General features: G+C 42.2%; 3 protein-coding genes across 3 annotated transcripts; 1 reads left to right on the plus strand and 2 right to left on the minus strand.

Annotated features, from left to right (window-relative positions):
• Positions 1–1,097, minus strand: H257_15243 (hypothetical protein). The gene has a single exon (XM_009843267.1). The coding sequence runs from the start codon at positions 1,080–1,082 to the stop codon at positions 57–59; it is 1,026 nt and encodes a 341-aa protein (XP_009841569.1). The 5' UTR covers positions 1,083–1,097; the 3' UTR covers positions 1–56.
• Positions 1,098–2,046: 949 nt separating this feature from the next.
• H257_15244 (hypothetical protein) lies at positions 2,047–9,127 on the minus strand (the record flags this gene model as incomplete). Its single annotated transcript, XM_009843268.1, has 13 exons — positions 2,047–2,399; positions 3,685–3,984; positions 4,487–4,569; positions 4,632–4,839; positions 4,970–5,044; positions 5,549–6,391; positions 6,667–6,778; positions 6,986–7,214; positions 7,575–7,727; positions 8,266–8,313; positions 8,372–8,523; positions 8,575–8,748; positions 8,811–9,127. The coding sequence occupies 13 exons, from the start codon at positions 9,125–9,127 to the stop codon at positions 2,127–2,129; spliced, it is 2,967 nt and encodes a 988-aa protein (XP_009841570.1). The 3' UTR covers positions 2,047–2,126.
• Positions 9,128–10,791: 1,664 nt separating this feature from the next.
• Positions 10,792–17,573, plus strand: H257_15245 (hypothetical protein). The gene is made up of 13 exons (XM_009843269.1): positions 10,792–11,164; positions 11,915–12,088; positions 12,151–12,302; positions 12,471–12,518; positions 12,614–12,769; positions 13,355–13,583; positions 13,646–13,757; positions 14,149–15,063; positions 15,197–15,271; positions 15,571–15,778; positions 15,909–15,991; positions 16,550–16,846; positions 17,247–17,573. Exons 1-13 carry the CDS (start codon positions 10,830–10,832, stop codon positions 17,388–17,390), a joined length of 2,928 nt encoding a protein of 975 aa, XP_009841571.1. The 5' UTR covers positions 10,792–10,829; the 3' UTR covers positions 17,391–17,573.
• Positions 17,574–17,770: the final 197 nt, after the last annotated feature.

Genomic DNA, 17,770 nt, shown 5'->3' on the forward strand with positions numbered 1-17,770 from the left:
TTCAGGTCACTATCAAGTGCACCATAACTTGGCCAACTAGTACGTTATCAAGACTACTAATTCATCACCATGAGCATGGCGTGGATGGTTTCGGCCACTCGCTGTACTGACTCGGGTGGCAGGTGGCGGTCGTCGCCTACTTGGACGCTCATCTCCGCCGTGAGGATGTGGCTCCGTTCCCGCTTCACAAAGACCCAGCTCAAGCAATCTGTCGCAATGCCATACACCACCGCCGCGTCTTCCGCATCGGCCACGGCTTCGCACGCCAGCAAAACGTCCGCCATCGCTTGCGTCATGTCGCCGTCCGTTGTTTGGACGAGGCAGATCCTCGTTACGCCGCGAACAAGCACAAAGTCGAGTCGTCCGTGCATTCGGACCCGCATTCCACGGACTTCTTCGTCCAGCACCATATTGGCGCCGGCAGCAGACGCCACGTGGAGGAAAATAGGAGTGATAAAGTACTTCCGCGTCGTCGCGTCACTACTGCTGGCATCTATAGGGCCGAATGACATGGCGATCATCTTGAGGTATATGTCCAATGCATCCATGGCTTGTGCTGGAATGGCTTGTCTCGGGAACTCTTGTTTGATCGTGTACTTGTCAAACACGGCACGGACGTCGGACCATGATACGTCCGAGATCGCTGCTGAATCCACACCACGATGTCGCAGTGCCTTGCGACGTGGAAGTACATCGTTGAGTTCCGTCCAGCGCGTCTGGTCGCCCAAGTCGTCGAAAGAAGACACCACAACGTGAATCTGTCGAGCAGAGACCGCCACGTCTGCCGTGTTAAACCATCGCGACAGGAACGAGGTTGCAGGCATGTTGGTCTTGTCATCGCCAAACCCACTCAAGGACGCTAGTGTCATGTCCACGAAGTTCCCGTGGTGCAACACCTGGCCGTCGTCACCTTCCTCCAGGCCGTCCACACGGTACAGCTGTAGGTCGTCTGCGACACTGGTCGTCATATGGAGGTTCTCCCCGAAGACCTTGGTCTTGAGTTCACGGACACTTGCGTTGGATGCGATGGCGACGGAGAAAGGGTGTCCCTTGCCGACGACGACACAGCGCAGGTGGAGCATCTTGGAATGTGAGCTTTGGAAATGTCTAACGTTAACGAAATCTGAACTTCCGGCCTTTCTGTGGAAGCAAATTGATTGGCTAGTTTTACAAAAAATGGCTCGGATTGGCTACAAATTGCCACTCAATTGCAGTCATTTTGTCCAATCAGCATCAAGACATATCCCTTCACGCACAGTACTACGAATAACGTTAGTACACCATTGCAGTTCAAAGGGAGTACTCGGGCACACTTAGTCTATTTGCACGGAGGCAAACACTTTGGACATGTGTCCATGTTAACTGCAAAAAGGTCTGTATCCAGTATTGTGAATTCGCTATAACGTTCGACTTCCAAACGTCACGTGGTTTGTAATCAATATTATTGAATCAAAATGGAGTTCTGATTGGTTGAATGTGCTTTCCATTCTATCTAATCGACTCGAAATTTGATTAGCCAATAGCGTCGATTCGTGATTCGATTATTCGGTGTCGAATCATCCCCAATAACGTTTGTATGTTACGTTGCCATTCAACGTCGTCCTGGTAGTACAGTTAATTAGGACAGTGCAATCAATGCATTGATGTATGATTGAACGCAACATGATCAAGCTACAGTCTGAAACAAAACTAACGTTATAGCCAAAAAATTGAAGTTGGCAAATAACCGCTCACAATGAGCTCACCAGATAACATCTGTTCGAATGGTATTTAAAAAAAGAAAGAAAAATTAAACGGAATCCACATACATAGTTTACATACAAACACAACATGTACAGTACCATTCGAACAGATGTTATCTGGTGAGCTCATTGTGAGGCGGTTATTTGCCAACTTCAATTTTTTGGCTATAACGTTAGTTTTGTTTCAGACTGTAGTACTGTATACTGCAATCCAGTAACAACGTGAATGCAATCGGTAGGACCTTGCTATGGAACGAACCCACTCTCACGTTTGCTCGTCTACCAGTATGAATAATACCACCCATCGCTACAGAAGCATGTTCTTTATCATCGTAACACTATTTGCTCCATCCAGGTTGTCGTATGTGGAGAAATTACTGTGGATTATACTTGAGCCTGCATGTCCGAGTCGATGGGAATGTCTTGTGCAGCTAAATCTGTCACAAAAGGATCATACACCGCCGTGGCGTTCATCGTGTTGTGTCCTTCACACACTTGAAATGCCCGCACTTGCATTGGCTCCAGCGTCACCAACGTGCTATTTTGGGTGTGTCCAATGATTCGGTTGGCAGACAAACTCACTTCCGTCACGCGATACGTGCACCAGTGGCCGCCCAACAAATCATTTAAATCCACCCTCGCGACCGTGGACCATACCTACAATATATAAGTCACACACATTATCCATCGGTGCAACATATACATACAGTATGTATGTTGTCCAGCATTATTCTATACTAGACACACTTTCATGTGTATAAATCAAAAACATAAAATGAATAGATTTATATAATATAGAAATAAATACATGAATATATATATATATATATATATATATATATATATCATACATATCTAGGTCTAAAATATAATACAGTTCTCGTTTCAAATATAATAACTATATAATATTATTATTATTTTTGGTATCCTTAGGACGGGTCTGGATGCCATGAAAAAAGGCATAAAATGGCCGTTTTTCCAAGAAGAGTTAGCAAAATCGAAATATTCCATTTTTCGAGATTGCATACGTCTGGATGCCACCAAAGTCTAAAACGTTATGCCACAATTTGCTTGAGAATCGGATGTTTTATGGAGGTTTGTGGTCAGTTCAAGTCTGTCTTGCACTTCAATTGGATCGATATAATAATGTTTCCATAATTCAGCTGGCATCCAAACAACCTTGTAGATATTTCTTTTCTCTATTTTTCATAGAATATGATACTTTGGGAAAATTTTGCAGACTGTTTCAAAACAATATATGGGGTGGCATCCAGACCAACCCTAAACATAAGTCCAAAGATTGGTTTGATGGTTTTTAATAGTAACTGCACCATTCAGGGTTTCATCTTTCATTTGGTACATCATCCCTAGCATAATCCCATGGCTGCAACGAAGTTTTGTGTATGAATATATCTATATATGTATTGTGCTTTTCAGTCAAATTCCCTATTTTGGGGGATGGTTGAAATCGCCAACTAATCGAGCAAAGGAGTATGATTGGCTACAAAGAATGGCTGTTGCAATTTGATTGGCGAAATAGATTGATTGTCGCATTACAGTCACAAAGATACCTGTTCAACTCAGTTTTATATGAAATTTCGAAGGTCTCGGCGGTTCATTCAACCAAATCGCCAGAGGAAATTTTGAGTAGAACACACAATAACATAGTATGATTGAAAACAATTCAAATCAAAATGAAACAAATTATCATCACAAATACATATGCCCTTTGACCCAACATCCCTCGCATCACTTGTCGAATGCCACAACGACAAAATATTCGAAGCACAAGACATACACTATTTCACAGTAAGATCATTATAACATATCTACATATCGTCAATTAAAAACACTTTACGTAAGGTTATTCATCTACCCTTCACAATTAATATAAAACTGCTTGTCACACATATATTGCGTCTGTTTTTGTTTATGTACGTACGGGATGCTCGTGTATAGCAAAGAGGTGGGTCAGTCGAACGACAAGGCACGATGTGCTGGCTACGATTTGCATCGACGTCAGCCCGACGTTTCGGGGCAGCCGCGGGGCCACCGACGGATTCGACGGCAAATGGAGCTGCGGGTTCAACTTTGTCACAGCCACGAGAGCGTCGAGATGGCGCTGGTGCACTTCCACCCGAAGAAACTCCATCGCAGAATGTACGGGGCCAACACTTAGCGCTATCGACCCGCGCACCGTCAGGCCCTGCGTTGTCGTCTTCTTCTGGTTGGCAAACTCCACCTGTATTTATACAATAAGTAAGATATATACTTCGTACAATATGAAACGAAGTACTACTATTCATACCACTGTTATCAAATATATTTTATTTATTTCCAAATAATATATATATATATATATATATATATATATATATTGATTTAACAACTTCTTGTTTATGTAATACTCCTTTGAAATCAATAGAAAATGCAGATTTATATTTGAAATAGTGAAATAACCATTTTCGGAAGTCGAGAATCCCAAATAATGTTGCAACTACTTCGGGACAGAGGTAGTAAGTACTTGCAGCACGTCCTACCGTATTTGTCCTTGATATGCACCATGCAATATATATAAAGTGAATATAATTACATCATTCAATCTAATTGTCTTGAATCCATTATACAATTGATATTGTCAATAAATTGTTCAAATTTAATTACATCGTGCAATGTACGACAAACACAGTAATACTAGGACTAAAATAATGCCAACATGACATTAGTTATTTCAGATCGCGTACCGTTTCCGTTTCATTTAAAGTTTCACCGACCCCTTTGTGGTCGTCGAAAAGCAACCGCCGGTGCACCATGATTTCAATCGACCCTAGTCATAAAATAGAAGTTATACTAAAATATCTCATTGAAGTCGACAATATGGTATTTTACCGTCTTTCAAACTGGCCGCGCCTTGGGCTCTGTCTGTGATGACGTTGAATTGATTCGACTTGTCTCGGATATACGTGGCAATCGTGATGGGCACGTAGTTGGCTGCGACCTTTTCTTCTTCGTTGTGCAGCGTCAAGTTCCAAGTCTCGCGGTAGTCTCGTACGCGCTTTACAAACTCCAACCCGTTCGAATCCGTGTACCACGTTTTCTAGTTTAGGTTTCAATATATAGAACAAATATATGTATATATATTGCCGTCTTTAGATAGACTGTTTCTGTTATTAAAGATCAAGACCCAATATATATACAATACATATGTATTGTAGATTGTTAGTTACCTCGGACTGGATCGACGTATCAAACCGAAGGATCACTTCTTTGCCTTTGTCGTCGTCAATGGGAATGGGTCCAACCTATAAAATAATACATATATATATATAAATTAAAATATTCAAAACGATCACATCTCAACATGAAACGTTAAACTTACTTCAACTATAGTATAGTGACCATAAGGTGATTAATTATACTACCTTTCAGTATACAATAGTGAGTCAATCATCATGTCTACCTCATCCTTCTTTATCCAAGTCATACACCAGAATATATATGAAATAAAGTATGTTTCAAGTTGAATATTAAAGAATTCATGTTGATTTGTCGTGTTTCGAACGTGTTCATTTCACATTGACTGGAAATGCATTTCAATTTGAACGGGAAATGGAGTAGATATATATATATATAAATTCGAATACTTTGTCTCCATACACAAAACTACATTCATCATCAAGTTTTCATTGTGTAGTATTTGACAAATGTCTAAATATATCGAACGATTCGTCCCCTAGCAATAAGTACACACACGACTGAAAAATACCCAAAATCAACAACACAACCAGTGTTTATATACACCATACCGTCCATTCCACGACCACCGAGTGGTCCCACGCGCGCAACTTGTACTGCAACGACCCCCACGTGCCAAATTGAAACACACACGACGCCAGCAACACTGTTTTCTGGCACTTGAACGATGTCACAGACGGCAAATTGTGCACCGCCGACGTGTTTGGGTGAAACAAATACGCTCCCGACGAGCACGAATCCCCTTGTTTCCCATACGCCTGATAGTACAACAACGAAGAGGTCACGTTGAGTTTGGTCTGGGTCGCCTTGTTAGTTAGCGACACGAGCGATCCCGTGACCGTGTTGACTTCGACACGGACAAACTCGTTTTCAGCGGACATGATGGATTCCGTCACCACATCCCATCCATTAGTCGACTCCTCCGATGACGAAGCTTTGGGAAAGGTTACATGGTAGACCAACCAACTGAGAGGCGGGACGTGGGCCTGCACCACCAATTGATGCGGCGCCGCGTTTGCAATGGGTTGCGAATATACTGGTACAAACGGAACCACAACACTCGGGACAGCCGTGCCATTCGCCAGCTCTACCGCTGCATTCTTGGCAATGATCGGGAGTTCAATGGTATACGAACGGGCCACAGCCAGCGGATTGTACACAAAGAAAGTAAATGGATCCGAATCGGTCGTGTTGCAGAGGCTCATGTTGGTGAGCAAACACAGAGCAAATGGCTGGCTCGAGAACGGGCGCAGGAGGTCGTTCAGGCGCGCGGTGCCCGCGGCGACTCCTTCCGACAGACGAAGCGCGTAGTCGTCTGCCACCGCCTGCTTCTCCGTACCCGTGATCCCATCGTGGTGTAAACTTAACCCGACCGACGCCGCCAATTGGTGGACCTGCATGACACCGATCAAACAAGGTGAATCAATTGAAATTATCTATTATTTTTGTTATAAACATTAAAATATAATAATAGTATATATTTATGTTTAGAAAAAATATAGTGAAGGATATAAATTTTTAATCATTATGACTTGAACACTGTATAAAATAAAATATGTTATGGAAGACTCAAAACTCGCGGACTTTCCACTTTTTGCGAACATGGCAAGACAAATATGAATCATAAAACGTACTCCAGAACAACACAATATTATAAATCAGAACGTACTCCCGTGGTTGTTTTACCGGCCCACACTTCCAAATGGCGAAGTGTTTGCAAAAGGCTGTTGGCTACCCGAATGTATCGTTTCAACGCTGGGCGACTTGTAAAGTACCCAGACCTACATATATACATACCACTCAAATCTCCAGTTTACCCATCGACAAGTTGGATGCAAAAATCAGTCCAGAATATAATATTTCGATGCAAAACAATCTATGCCAAGGGATATCTATATACATTATATCTATACACTTTGCATAGATCTCGTTAAATTATATATATATATATCAAACACAAGGAAGGGTACACTAGAATCAAAGCGTACCAGTAACCATTCGCCCGATCAGCATACGGAAAAAAGTCGTCGGTCTTGGTGGTCCACTGAAGCGATTTGTCTTGCAATTTCACGTCGGTATAGTTTCCCAATGTCGAGTAAAATACATTCACGCGGCCTTCTTGGTTGGTATAATGGATCAACTTGTCCAAATTTTTAAACCACTTGACCGCATTTTGGAACTTGAAATCTTCACCCACGGGCCAAAAGATGTGGTTGCCTACGCCGAAATCGACCGTAGTAGGAAAACTAAGTCTTAAATATTGTGGTATATTCGATACAAATTCCCTGATCCCGTCGAATCGAATAATCTCGCCGCCGAATCGAATCACGAATCATCGATGCTATTGGCAAATCCAATTTCAAGTAGATTTGATTGGCTCTTACAGAAAGGATAAAAGTATATATTCAAGCAATCAGAGCCTCCAGCGTGATTCAATATTGAGTAGCCAAACCACGCAGAATTTGGAAATTTGTAGCGAATTCACACCATTTGTCAAAAACACTATAAACAAACAATTCAAAGATATATTTTAAATGCACCAATTGGTAGATGTATATGGATGAATTATGTAGTTACCTTGCGAATGCTGAGCGCGCGCCAAGCTTTGGTCTACGAATGTGTTGATGCGATCGCAAATGTTGTTGTCGTGTAGGTACGGATCGTCTTTAATCGGGGCATCTTGATCGAAATAAAAGCCCCTGGGTCCGCCATACCCATCCTGCATCACGCCTACAACCACCACCACCAAATCATATATAATAAAACTCTTATAATGGATAGGTATATATATATATATATATATTACATAGTTCATACACGTTTAGGCATATATACACAAGACGACAGGTCTATGACCACCACCACAACATAATATAACTTATAATCCAATCTGTTGCATCTACGAATATATATATGTATTTATTCACTCACTATTTCATACACGTTTGGCACGTATTCAAATCCACAAGATATAAAGTTTCAACAGGGACTCCATCGAATCGAATCGACACTATTGGGTAATCCAATGTTGAGTGGATTTAATTGGCTCTTACAGAAATGTCAAGTGTATTCATCCAATCAGAACTCCAGCGTGATTTTATATTGATTAGACAAACCAGTCGGATTTTGGAAGTTTATAGCAAATTCACAATACTACGTTGTTTGTGTCATTGATTGGTATTGGAAATTCAATTGTATATTACTAATGCCTCACTTTTTATTATATATAGAGTTTTACAGTTTTCCCCTTCGATACTCAATACTGTACCTGTAAACACCGAGTCGTTGCGAGACGCCGACGGCTTCCACATGAATTCTACAGCATATTCATTCAAGTATGCTTTCATCATATATATATATAATCTCTTACGTACCCAACGTGTTATCCTTTTTGCGTTTTTCATAGTCTTGGTAGTCAATGCGCGAAAAGTACAGAGCGTCAAAGCCAATGCCTGCCGACAAGAGCGAGCCTTGGGTCGATGAATGGCCAAATGGATCGATCTGCCAACCAATGCGCGGGATCACACTAATTCAAGGTTAAAATGAGGTGAAAATTCTCTGAAACTAGCTCATGTACCCAAATTCATCCAGTAGAAACTTGTGGCCAAAAGCAGTTTGATCGAGCATCGTCGTGTAGTGCGGAGTCGCTTCGTCGTGCATGACCCACCCGCCGTTGGCCGACAGATCCAATTGGCCGTTCTTCACGAGTTGCTTAACTAGTTGCTTGGTTTCTTTGGTCTGCTCACGCCACCTACATGTAAATAGCATTCACAGTCCATAAGAGGTGTGTATATGAGTACTTTTTGTCCGTACCAGCGCTGAAAGAATGCTTGCTCCACATACATGAAGCGGCGGTTCGGGTCCTTTTGCAACTCGGTCACGACCGTGTCCAAGATGTAGTCGACTTCCTGCGTAAAGTACTGGTCTACGGTGAGCAGCCAGCCAGGGTCGTCGTGGGTGTGGGGAATCAAGTGCACGTTGAGCTTGTCCGTCGAGATCGATGCCGTCGTGTTGTAGTGCCCATCAGAAGGGTACCTTGGATGCCAGTGGTCGCATTCCAAGGGTCGATGAGTGTGTGCGCCGGCTGTTGCCGCCGTTGCCGCCGCTACTGCTGACCACACTTTCACCATGACACGCAAAGCAAAAGTTGTGTCAAGTGCTCAGAAAAACTCCGGATACGATGGCCTTTTTTGTGATGGGAAATCCAGTATCCGGATACGAACCACTTCAAAATACAATAACGTGGCTCAAATGTCTCTGTTTCCAGGACATGGAGGGAGCTCAAGGGGATGGTACATATTGAAGTTTACTCTACCCATACAAGAAAATGAAATGCAGTTGATAGCCCACGCACATCCGTGAATGAATGGTGCTTAGGACATACTTGTAGGAGTATTGTATTTGTACATATAAACAATCGAAAATGACCCATACTTATAAAGTATTTATTATTGTAACGTTTCTCTACCTAGCCGTACTACTGGTGGCACACACCAAGTGGAAATCCACTTGCGCAATGGTACACTTCGGACTCAACGTGGTAGTATAACGTTAGTGATACCGCGGCGGAGACAATCGAGATCAGAAGTGTACTCGGCACCATGTACGATTTCATGTTGTACTGTTTGGTATTGACTGCCAGCAAATCATGCAGCAAATAGCCTAACCACAGTACCGGTAGATGAATTCCCTAAGAACGTTTTACGCAAGCGAAATAATGGCTATGTACTGTATTCCGTCATAAGGCTTGGCTTCAATGCCACAGAAAATGTTTCGACTGGAGGGCTTGTGGCTCGTACAAACCAATGGGTGCGACCAATCTATATGCGATAGATTTCCAGCAGATTTGTGCCTTCGACCAGGTAACTGTTTTATTTGTTTCCCGTGGGGACAGTATTTGTGGTATTTTTCCGAGGCTTTGATGATCAATCAGACCATTTAGATTTATTAACGAAATATGGAAAACGGATTTACCGTGTACTATTAATAGTACTGTACTAGTTCCGGGTACGCGCAGTCAGTAGGTATTTGGTTGTGTGGCTGTGAAGGCATGGTTAACCCTACTATAGTAGTATTAGTTAGAATTGAAATGCAAGTTAAGGGGCACTAGTATTTGAGTATTATTATTAAATCGAAGTGTATGGTAAAAGCATCGTGAACTTGACACAAATAAACCTACCACTCACCCAATTACAGTACAGTGTGGGATGCTGCTGTTGAAGATATAATTTGAAGTATCCTTTTCCATTTTTGAAGTTCCTCGGCCTTAAATTCCCTTAAAACAAGGTCATAATCTTCCAACAGGTATGCATTTTATACAGTAACTTAACGTTACACGTACACTTGTATTCATATACCGTAGCGCCATACTAATAACGTTATTCTATTATTGCAGCCGCCGTGAAGCCTAAGTCAACCCTTTTGGAACAACACAGTCTTCCTAGGGTTTATACTCATCACAGAATCCAAGGTCAAAGTATACAACCACTCCCAATGTATTGTGGAATTGAATGGATTTTACTGACTGTCACTGTTTTCCCTCAGCCCTATACTATACTAATAAGGGAATTCCACACAACGAAAAGGTACTTTTAGTATCCCTGAAACTGGAGCACGATGTGCTTACAAAAAATGCTCAATAATTGGCCAAAAGGGTCCTAAATTTTGCCTTTTCGATCTTATGTCGACCGTTGATTGGCTAAGAATTTGATAAAAATGAAAAAAACACGAAAAAATAGTTCTGATTTGGCTGGATCAGCCACCCACGTGCTTCGAAATGCCCATTTTGGAGATCATCTAGGCTTTGCTTCATTCATTGACTGCGTCGACGACATGTTGAGCGCGCTCGTTCCTGCTGTCTTGGTGGCCATGCTGCTGCAAGGGACCGACAGTGCCGTGCACAAGACGCCTCCGCTACGTGAATGCGACGGGTGGACGCCGCGGTACCCTGTGAATGCCGCCTACAACACGACGTTTCACGGGTATGCGGACGACGTTGTGAACGTGCACTTGATCCCGCACACGCACGACGACGCCGGGTGGCTCTTGACTGTGGACGAGTACTTTACCGAACAAGTTGACTACATCTTGGACACGGTGCTCGTGGAGCTACACAAGAACCCCGACCGCCGCTTTATGTATGTCGAGCAAGCCTTCCTTCGGCGATGGTACGTAAACTCGAATCGATTTGATCTCGTTCTTGCAATGTATTATGAACTTTTTGACAAGTTGATTCCATAAACGTATGCTAATTTAAAGGATTTGTTGGGCTTAGGATATGGGAAAACTCTATTTTAATGTAGATATTGACCCGAGTATAATCCATTAACCATTGTATTACAGCCTCAAATTCCCTGCAATGAAACACTTCAAAGTATTTAATCGTCAAATTGCATTAAATTTCAATACAAAAGATACAATATTGTTGCCTCAATTAATTAAAATTCTTGTTGGACTCGCTACCCTTGACAATTAATATATAATTGTAATTGTCCGGCACTTAATTATATTTGTCATGATTTTTCACTTTCCATACGTGTCTGCCACGAAAATATCAGAAAACATTTTTTCAAACGATAGCTTTTGTATGGTTGGCGACCAAATCTGACCTCTATAAATTGACCTCATTCGTCGTATTATTACTGTTTTCTGACAAAAATATATAGTTTGGTATTATTACTGTTTTCTTGACAAAAATATATAGTTTGGTATTATTACTGTTTTCTGACAAAAATATATAGTTTGAACTGCAAACCGTCTACTATTACTACCCCCATGCTATTTCAGGCATCTTGTCGCCTCCATACAAATCTTCTCTTTCCTATTGTTTTTTAAAGGGACCTCCATTAGCATGACTTTATTTTTTCTATAACGTCCAGACTCGGCTTTGTTATTTCAATGCTAATTCTTATTCCTAGGTGGCGTGAACAGTCGAACGCGACAAAAGAGTCGTTCAAACAATTGGTAACCAACGGCCAATTGGATCTGTCGGCCAACGGCGGATGGGTCATGCACGACGAAGCGACGCCGCACTATACCACGCTTCTCGATCAAACTGCCCTGGGCCACAAGTTTCTACTGGATGAATTTGGGTATGTGAGCTAGTTTTTGAGCAATTTTCGTCTCATTTCATTATATTTTAACGTTGAATTAGAGTGATTCCGCGCATTGGATGGCAGATCGATCCATTTGGGCACTCGGCAACCCAAGGCTCGCTCTTGTCGAGTGGCATCGGCTTTGACGCACTATATTTTGCTCGCATGGATTACCAAGACTACGCTAAACGCAAACTCAACAAAGATTTGGGTTTGTTTTCTATATATATATTGTTTTCGTGTTTCTATATATATATAATTATATTTTTTTGTTTCGTTTCGATGTAAATGCATATGTTATTATATTCTTGCGTTTTTCGTTTCCTTGCATATATATTTATATATTTTTCGTTTCTCTGTAATAATATGCTTTGAATAGAATTTATATGGAAGCCGTCTCCTTCCCGCAACGAATCGGTCTTTACGGGTAACGTGATCAATGGCCATAGACGAATATATAGTGTTGTACCAACACAACTTGAGCACCATAAGTATTTAAATTAATATATATTTCTTGTTTAGGCATGATTCAAGAGAATTCGTACGGTGCGCCGCCTGGCTTTTACTTTGACGAGAACCCCCCAGTAAAGGATGACCCGTACCTTCACGATTATAACGTGTGTGATCGCGTGAAATCGTTTGTCGAGTTGAGTTTGCAACGCGCCAAGTACACCAAGGGTAAGCAGTGTCAGAATAAAAAGAATATTAATATTTACATGCTTTCGAGTGAAATTTCGTGTTGTAGTGTGGTTTCTCGTTGGAATCTAAATCGATTTGATTGGCTACTTCAGATTAGCTCAAAATTATTTGCCAATCAAAAAGTTCTCAATGAAATTCAACCAATCAGGTGGATCGGTTTGGTCGGCGCGATTTGATTGCACCCCCTCCCCAAATTTGTATCAAATCGACAATATTTCCATGCTTTTCTTGAGAGTGTTTTCGGGGATGGATATGCGAATACTGTAATATTTAATTTGTCCTGTCAATTTGGACTTTTGTACGGATGCGCTAAATCCATCGATCGATTTCTTTGTACTCCCTTTTGTATGTAAAAAAATATCGTGGTGAAGTAGATAACACTAATTTTGAGTCCGCATGAATTACATGTTGATGGATTGAATTGACGGTGTCCTACAATCTGATTGGCTAATTCTGACGATACATTCGGATTCAACCCAACAATATATACTGGACCGATGAAGTTGATTTGTGCATCGACTAGCTTGGGGTGGTGCAACTATTAACTAAAGCTGTCTATCTTAGGCAACCATATATTTTGGCCCATGGGCGAAGATTTCAAGTTCCAAAATGCGGTCAAGTGGTTTAAAAATTTGGACAAGTTGATCCATTATACCAACCAAGAAGGCCGTGTGAATGTATTTTACTCGACATTGGGAAACTATACCGACGTGAAATTGCAAGACAAATCGCTTCAGTGGACCACCAAGACCGACGACTTTTTTCCGTATGCTGATCGAGCGAATGGTTACTGGTACGCTTTGATCTAATTGCTATTTTATCGACAACTTGAGATTTTAAATATATATTTATTAGGAACGGCTACTTTACCAGTCGACCGGCGCTCAAGCGATACATTCGTGTGGCCAATAGCGCCCTGCAAGCCCTTCGGCAGTTGGAAGTGTGGCACGGCAGTCCAGTTTCCAGCGTACGATGGCTTGTACTAGTATTATGTGCCTTTGTTTATTTGTTTCGTGTGATTATTATTAAAATATTATATTCGTATTTGACCACTACTAGTACTATGTACACATATTTTGTTGGCCAATTGAAAGTATACAGTCTAGTGTCCACACTTGTAGAAGACTACAAAGGATTAGGATTCGATATATATATATATATATATAGCAATCCCCCCGAAACTCGTTGTCGTGCGTTTATGTTTATTCGTGCAACGAGGTGTCCACTTGTAGGATATTTTTATTGTACTCTACTATTTTTTAAATATATATTTCGAGTACATCACCCATCCCTTGATATTCTTCGATTTTGATAAATATTAATTCAACTCATGTACCTAAATATATATATCTATATAGCTCAACCATTTGTTGGCGTCGGTGAGCCTCACAATGCACCACGACGGGATCACGGGCACGGAAAAGCAGGCGGTGGCTGCAGATTACGCCCAGCGATTGGCTGAAGGATTAGCCGATGGGCAAGACGTACTCAACTCGTTGCTAAGCAACTACGCGTCGTCTCCCCCGTGGTCGTTTTGCTTGTCGGCCAACGTGAGCATCTGTGGCCCCACTACTACTAGTACTACTACTAGTACTACCACCAACTTTTCATTTGTCGTGTACAATCCGTTGCCGGTTGCGCACACGTTCGCCATCACGTTGCCCGTCACGTCGTCGCCCTCCTCCACCAATGATCCTCTCGTCGTGCGTCTAGCCAATGGCTCAATTGTACCCAGCGCCGTAGTGCCTTCAGTGCCCGTGTATTCCGGGCACTCAGTAGTATCCACGGCATCCCATCAGTTGATCGTCCAAGCTGCGATCGCCCCGCTAACGTCGCAAGTGTACCATGTTGTCGCCGAGTCCAGTAGTGAAACTCAAAACAGCAACCAAGTGACCAAGGATGCTTTACCCTCTTCTTCGTGGTCAGTTGTGCGGGGGTCGGTGGTGACTGCATCCAACGACTTTGTTCAAATTCAAGTCGACACGGCTACTGGCTCCCTCGTTGCCATCACAAACAAGGCTACGCATACCAGTATAAAAGTCCACTCGGGGCTATTTTATTACCAAGCCCACGCCACGCCTGGAGACCCGACCAACTCTGGCGCGTACATTTTCCACCCCAATACGTCCACAGTGCACCCGTTGCCGTCTGTGACATCGTTCAAGTGCCAAAAGACAACAGTCCTGGCGTCGTGTGTGTTTCAATTTGGACGGTGGGGAGTGTTGGAGTATAAACTGCACCCGTGGAACTCGTCAGTGCAAGTCGAATGGACGGTGCGTCGAGTCATATATATATATATATTTGTGTATACTGATAGATTTATAAATGTGTGCTGGACGAGGTCTAAATGTAATGAATCTTGACAAATATATATATATATATACCTTATTTGGGGAGTTTCAATAGGTGGGCCCGATCCCCGTTGACGACCTCCAAGGTAAAGAAGTGATCCTTCGGTTTGACACATCGGTGGCGTCCAAGGTACGGTACCTACCTACCTACTATCAATATGAATATATATATATAGTACTACCAAAATGACACCTTTATATATATATATAATCATGTATATATATGGACAAACGGGACTATCAGTCGAACTTTGTACACGTTCTTGTGTTATTTGGCATGTCGGCCTCCTTTCGATCATTTGCTCAAGACCGGCTTGGTTACACTAATTTGGACTATACTTTTATATATATAAATATAATTAAATACATATCCACAGAAACAAGTTCAACCAACCAAACCACGTGTCACACATGTTTACTTTGCAATAGAAAACGTGGTACACGGATTCGAACGGCCTTGAGTTTATAAAACGCATTCGAAACCATCGGGACACGTGGGAGCTGAATGTGAACAGCGCCGAAGAGGCGATCGCGGCCAACTACGTGCCCATGACACTGGCCACGTACATCCGCGACACGGTGTCGCAGTTTAACGTTGTCACAGACAGAGCTCAAGGCGTCGCCAGTTTGAGAGATGGTACTGTCTCTCTTGTTCTCCAATGATTGTTCATTGTTGGGTTTGTTTATGCACTCGACTCATTAATATATGCGGTCGGTATAGTTTTCGTTATGAATAAGATTGAATTATTTGGATTGGATATCTATAGGATCGGTGGAAGTGATGGTACACCGTCGGTTGCTCGAGGACGACCACAAGGGTGTGAACGAGCATTTGAACGAACTTGAAACGGTACAAATATATATATATATATAAATTATATATACTTCCTATCAAACGCATTATAATATACATCATGGAGTATCTCTTGCTCGCTACATGATGTATATATATATACCTTATATATCGTGCTTTTCACCCAACTTTGGACCAGAGAATGAATCAGCTAATTGCGTTTGACCCTATTTAAGCTTGTACAAACTATACTATACAATGTTGAGTATATATCAGGTTTTGAGGGACTGAAAAACCGCATCAGCACTTTGGATTGGCAGAAATTTACACTAGTGTAGTACAGTAGTATTATACATTCGATGATTCGAAGTTGGAGTGGGTAGTCCAATCGAATAGCGCAGATAATCGAAATCTAGCCAATGAAATTGCTTCAATCCTAAATTCCAACCAATGGCAGGCCAAGGCTTTGGCCCATTTGTCCCAGTTGAACTATTTATATTCAATTTTCGTATGGTATACATTGATTGAATGGTATACAATTGGGCTTCGATTTCTCGAATAAGTTTGGGTGCAAAGGACAATATATCTCGTGCTTCATGTTGTTTACTTTTGTAGCTCAGTGTGGGTGACAATGCAGTGGTGATCCAAGGCCTAACTGTGCGCGGGTCGGTTGCTTTGAGCGTGGGACCGTTGGATGCTGCCATGGAGAGGCTTCGACTGGACATGTACTATCGGTATCTCACTCCGCTAGTGGCCGTGGCCCATGGGCATATTGTTCCTTCATCAAGTCATGACCATCACTCTTGGATCGACCGGCTGCCACTCAACGTCGGCCTCACGTCACTCGAAGCGCACTCTCCAAAGTGCATTCGGCTGCGTCTCACGCATTTGTTTGCTGTGGACGAACATCCGGTACGAATATCTATATATATAAAATATATTTTCTCGTTTCAGCCAAAATGTTGGTCTTTTGAGTGCTGAGTCGCCAAATCCATCGATCGTCGATTGTGTTTGTACTCCGGTTTCTATGTAAAAATCGTGTCACACTAATTTCATTCACATACGAGTTCGATGTGGATTTGGTCGAAGACTGGATTTGATTGGCCTCTTGATTCATGACCTGGTTTTTGATTGGTCGATCGATTGTCTGCCGATTTGGTGCACCGCACTCCAATTTCGTTCGAATCGACTTGACTATATATATATATGTATATTCCTAAAACCAGGGCGGCGTTGCAATGTCTCGTTCGTGACTGATATATATATATATATACTAATATTTTGTGACTGGTTTATATACATGATATGTTAGGTGTGGTCGCAACCAGCGACGGTATCGCTGGCGACATTGTTAGGCCCGTCGTTCGAGTCGTTTTCGACTGTGTGGGAAATCAGTCTCACGGGGAATCGTCGGTCGGTCGGGTGCTGGGGCCTTTTGCGACGGCGGCCGCGCTAACCATCCGCCCGATGCACGTCCGCGCCTTTGAGATTTGCAAGTCGACTGGACATGTGGAAGAAGCAGTTTCAGTGGATGGTTTTGACGTGCCAGAGTTCTAATTGTCCATCAAGTAGCCCTAGCATCTAACATACTTGGCTAATAATTAATGGTCATGGTTGGGCGACTGCTATTATTGTCAATTATATGCTGAAATTTATAGACTTGCTTGGCAGGGTACTTCGAGACTCGATTTGGAGTCGTCCATTTTCACTCAAGGGGGCATTTTTATTTGTATTTCAATTCGAAGTTACGGATATAGAATATAAATTATTTCACTATCCGGAGGGTTTTTGTTGCTATTTCACGAGAAAATAGAAATTCTGTGGGAGGACGAAATT

This window comes from Aphanomyces astaci (genome assembly GCF_000520075.1).
Source record: "Aphanomyces astaci strain APO3 unplaced genomic scaffold supercont1.68, whole genome shotgun sequence".
Lineage (NCBI taxonomy): Eukaryota > Oomycota > Saprolegniomycetes > Saprolegniales > Verrucalvaceae > Aphanomyces > Aphanomyces astaci.

Bases quoted from the DNA above. Each gene is read 5' to 3' on its own strand.
- H257_15245 (XM_009843269.1), top strand. From the start codon at position 10,830: ATGTTGAGCGCGCTCGTTCCTGCTGTCTTGGTGGCCATGCTGCTGCAA. The intron at 12,519-12,613 runs GTAACGTGATCA...TTTCTTGTTTAG, and splicing joins CAACGAATCGGTCTTTACGG to GCATGATTCAAGAGAATTCG. The intron at 12,770-13,354 runs GTAAGCAGTGTC...TGTCTATCTTAG, and splicing joins ACGCGCCAAGTACACCAAGG to GCAACCATATATTTTGGCCC.
- H257_15243 (XM_009843267.1), bottom strand. From the start codon at position 1,082: ATGCTCCACCTGCGCTGTGTCGTCGTCGGCAAGGGACACCCTTTCTCC.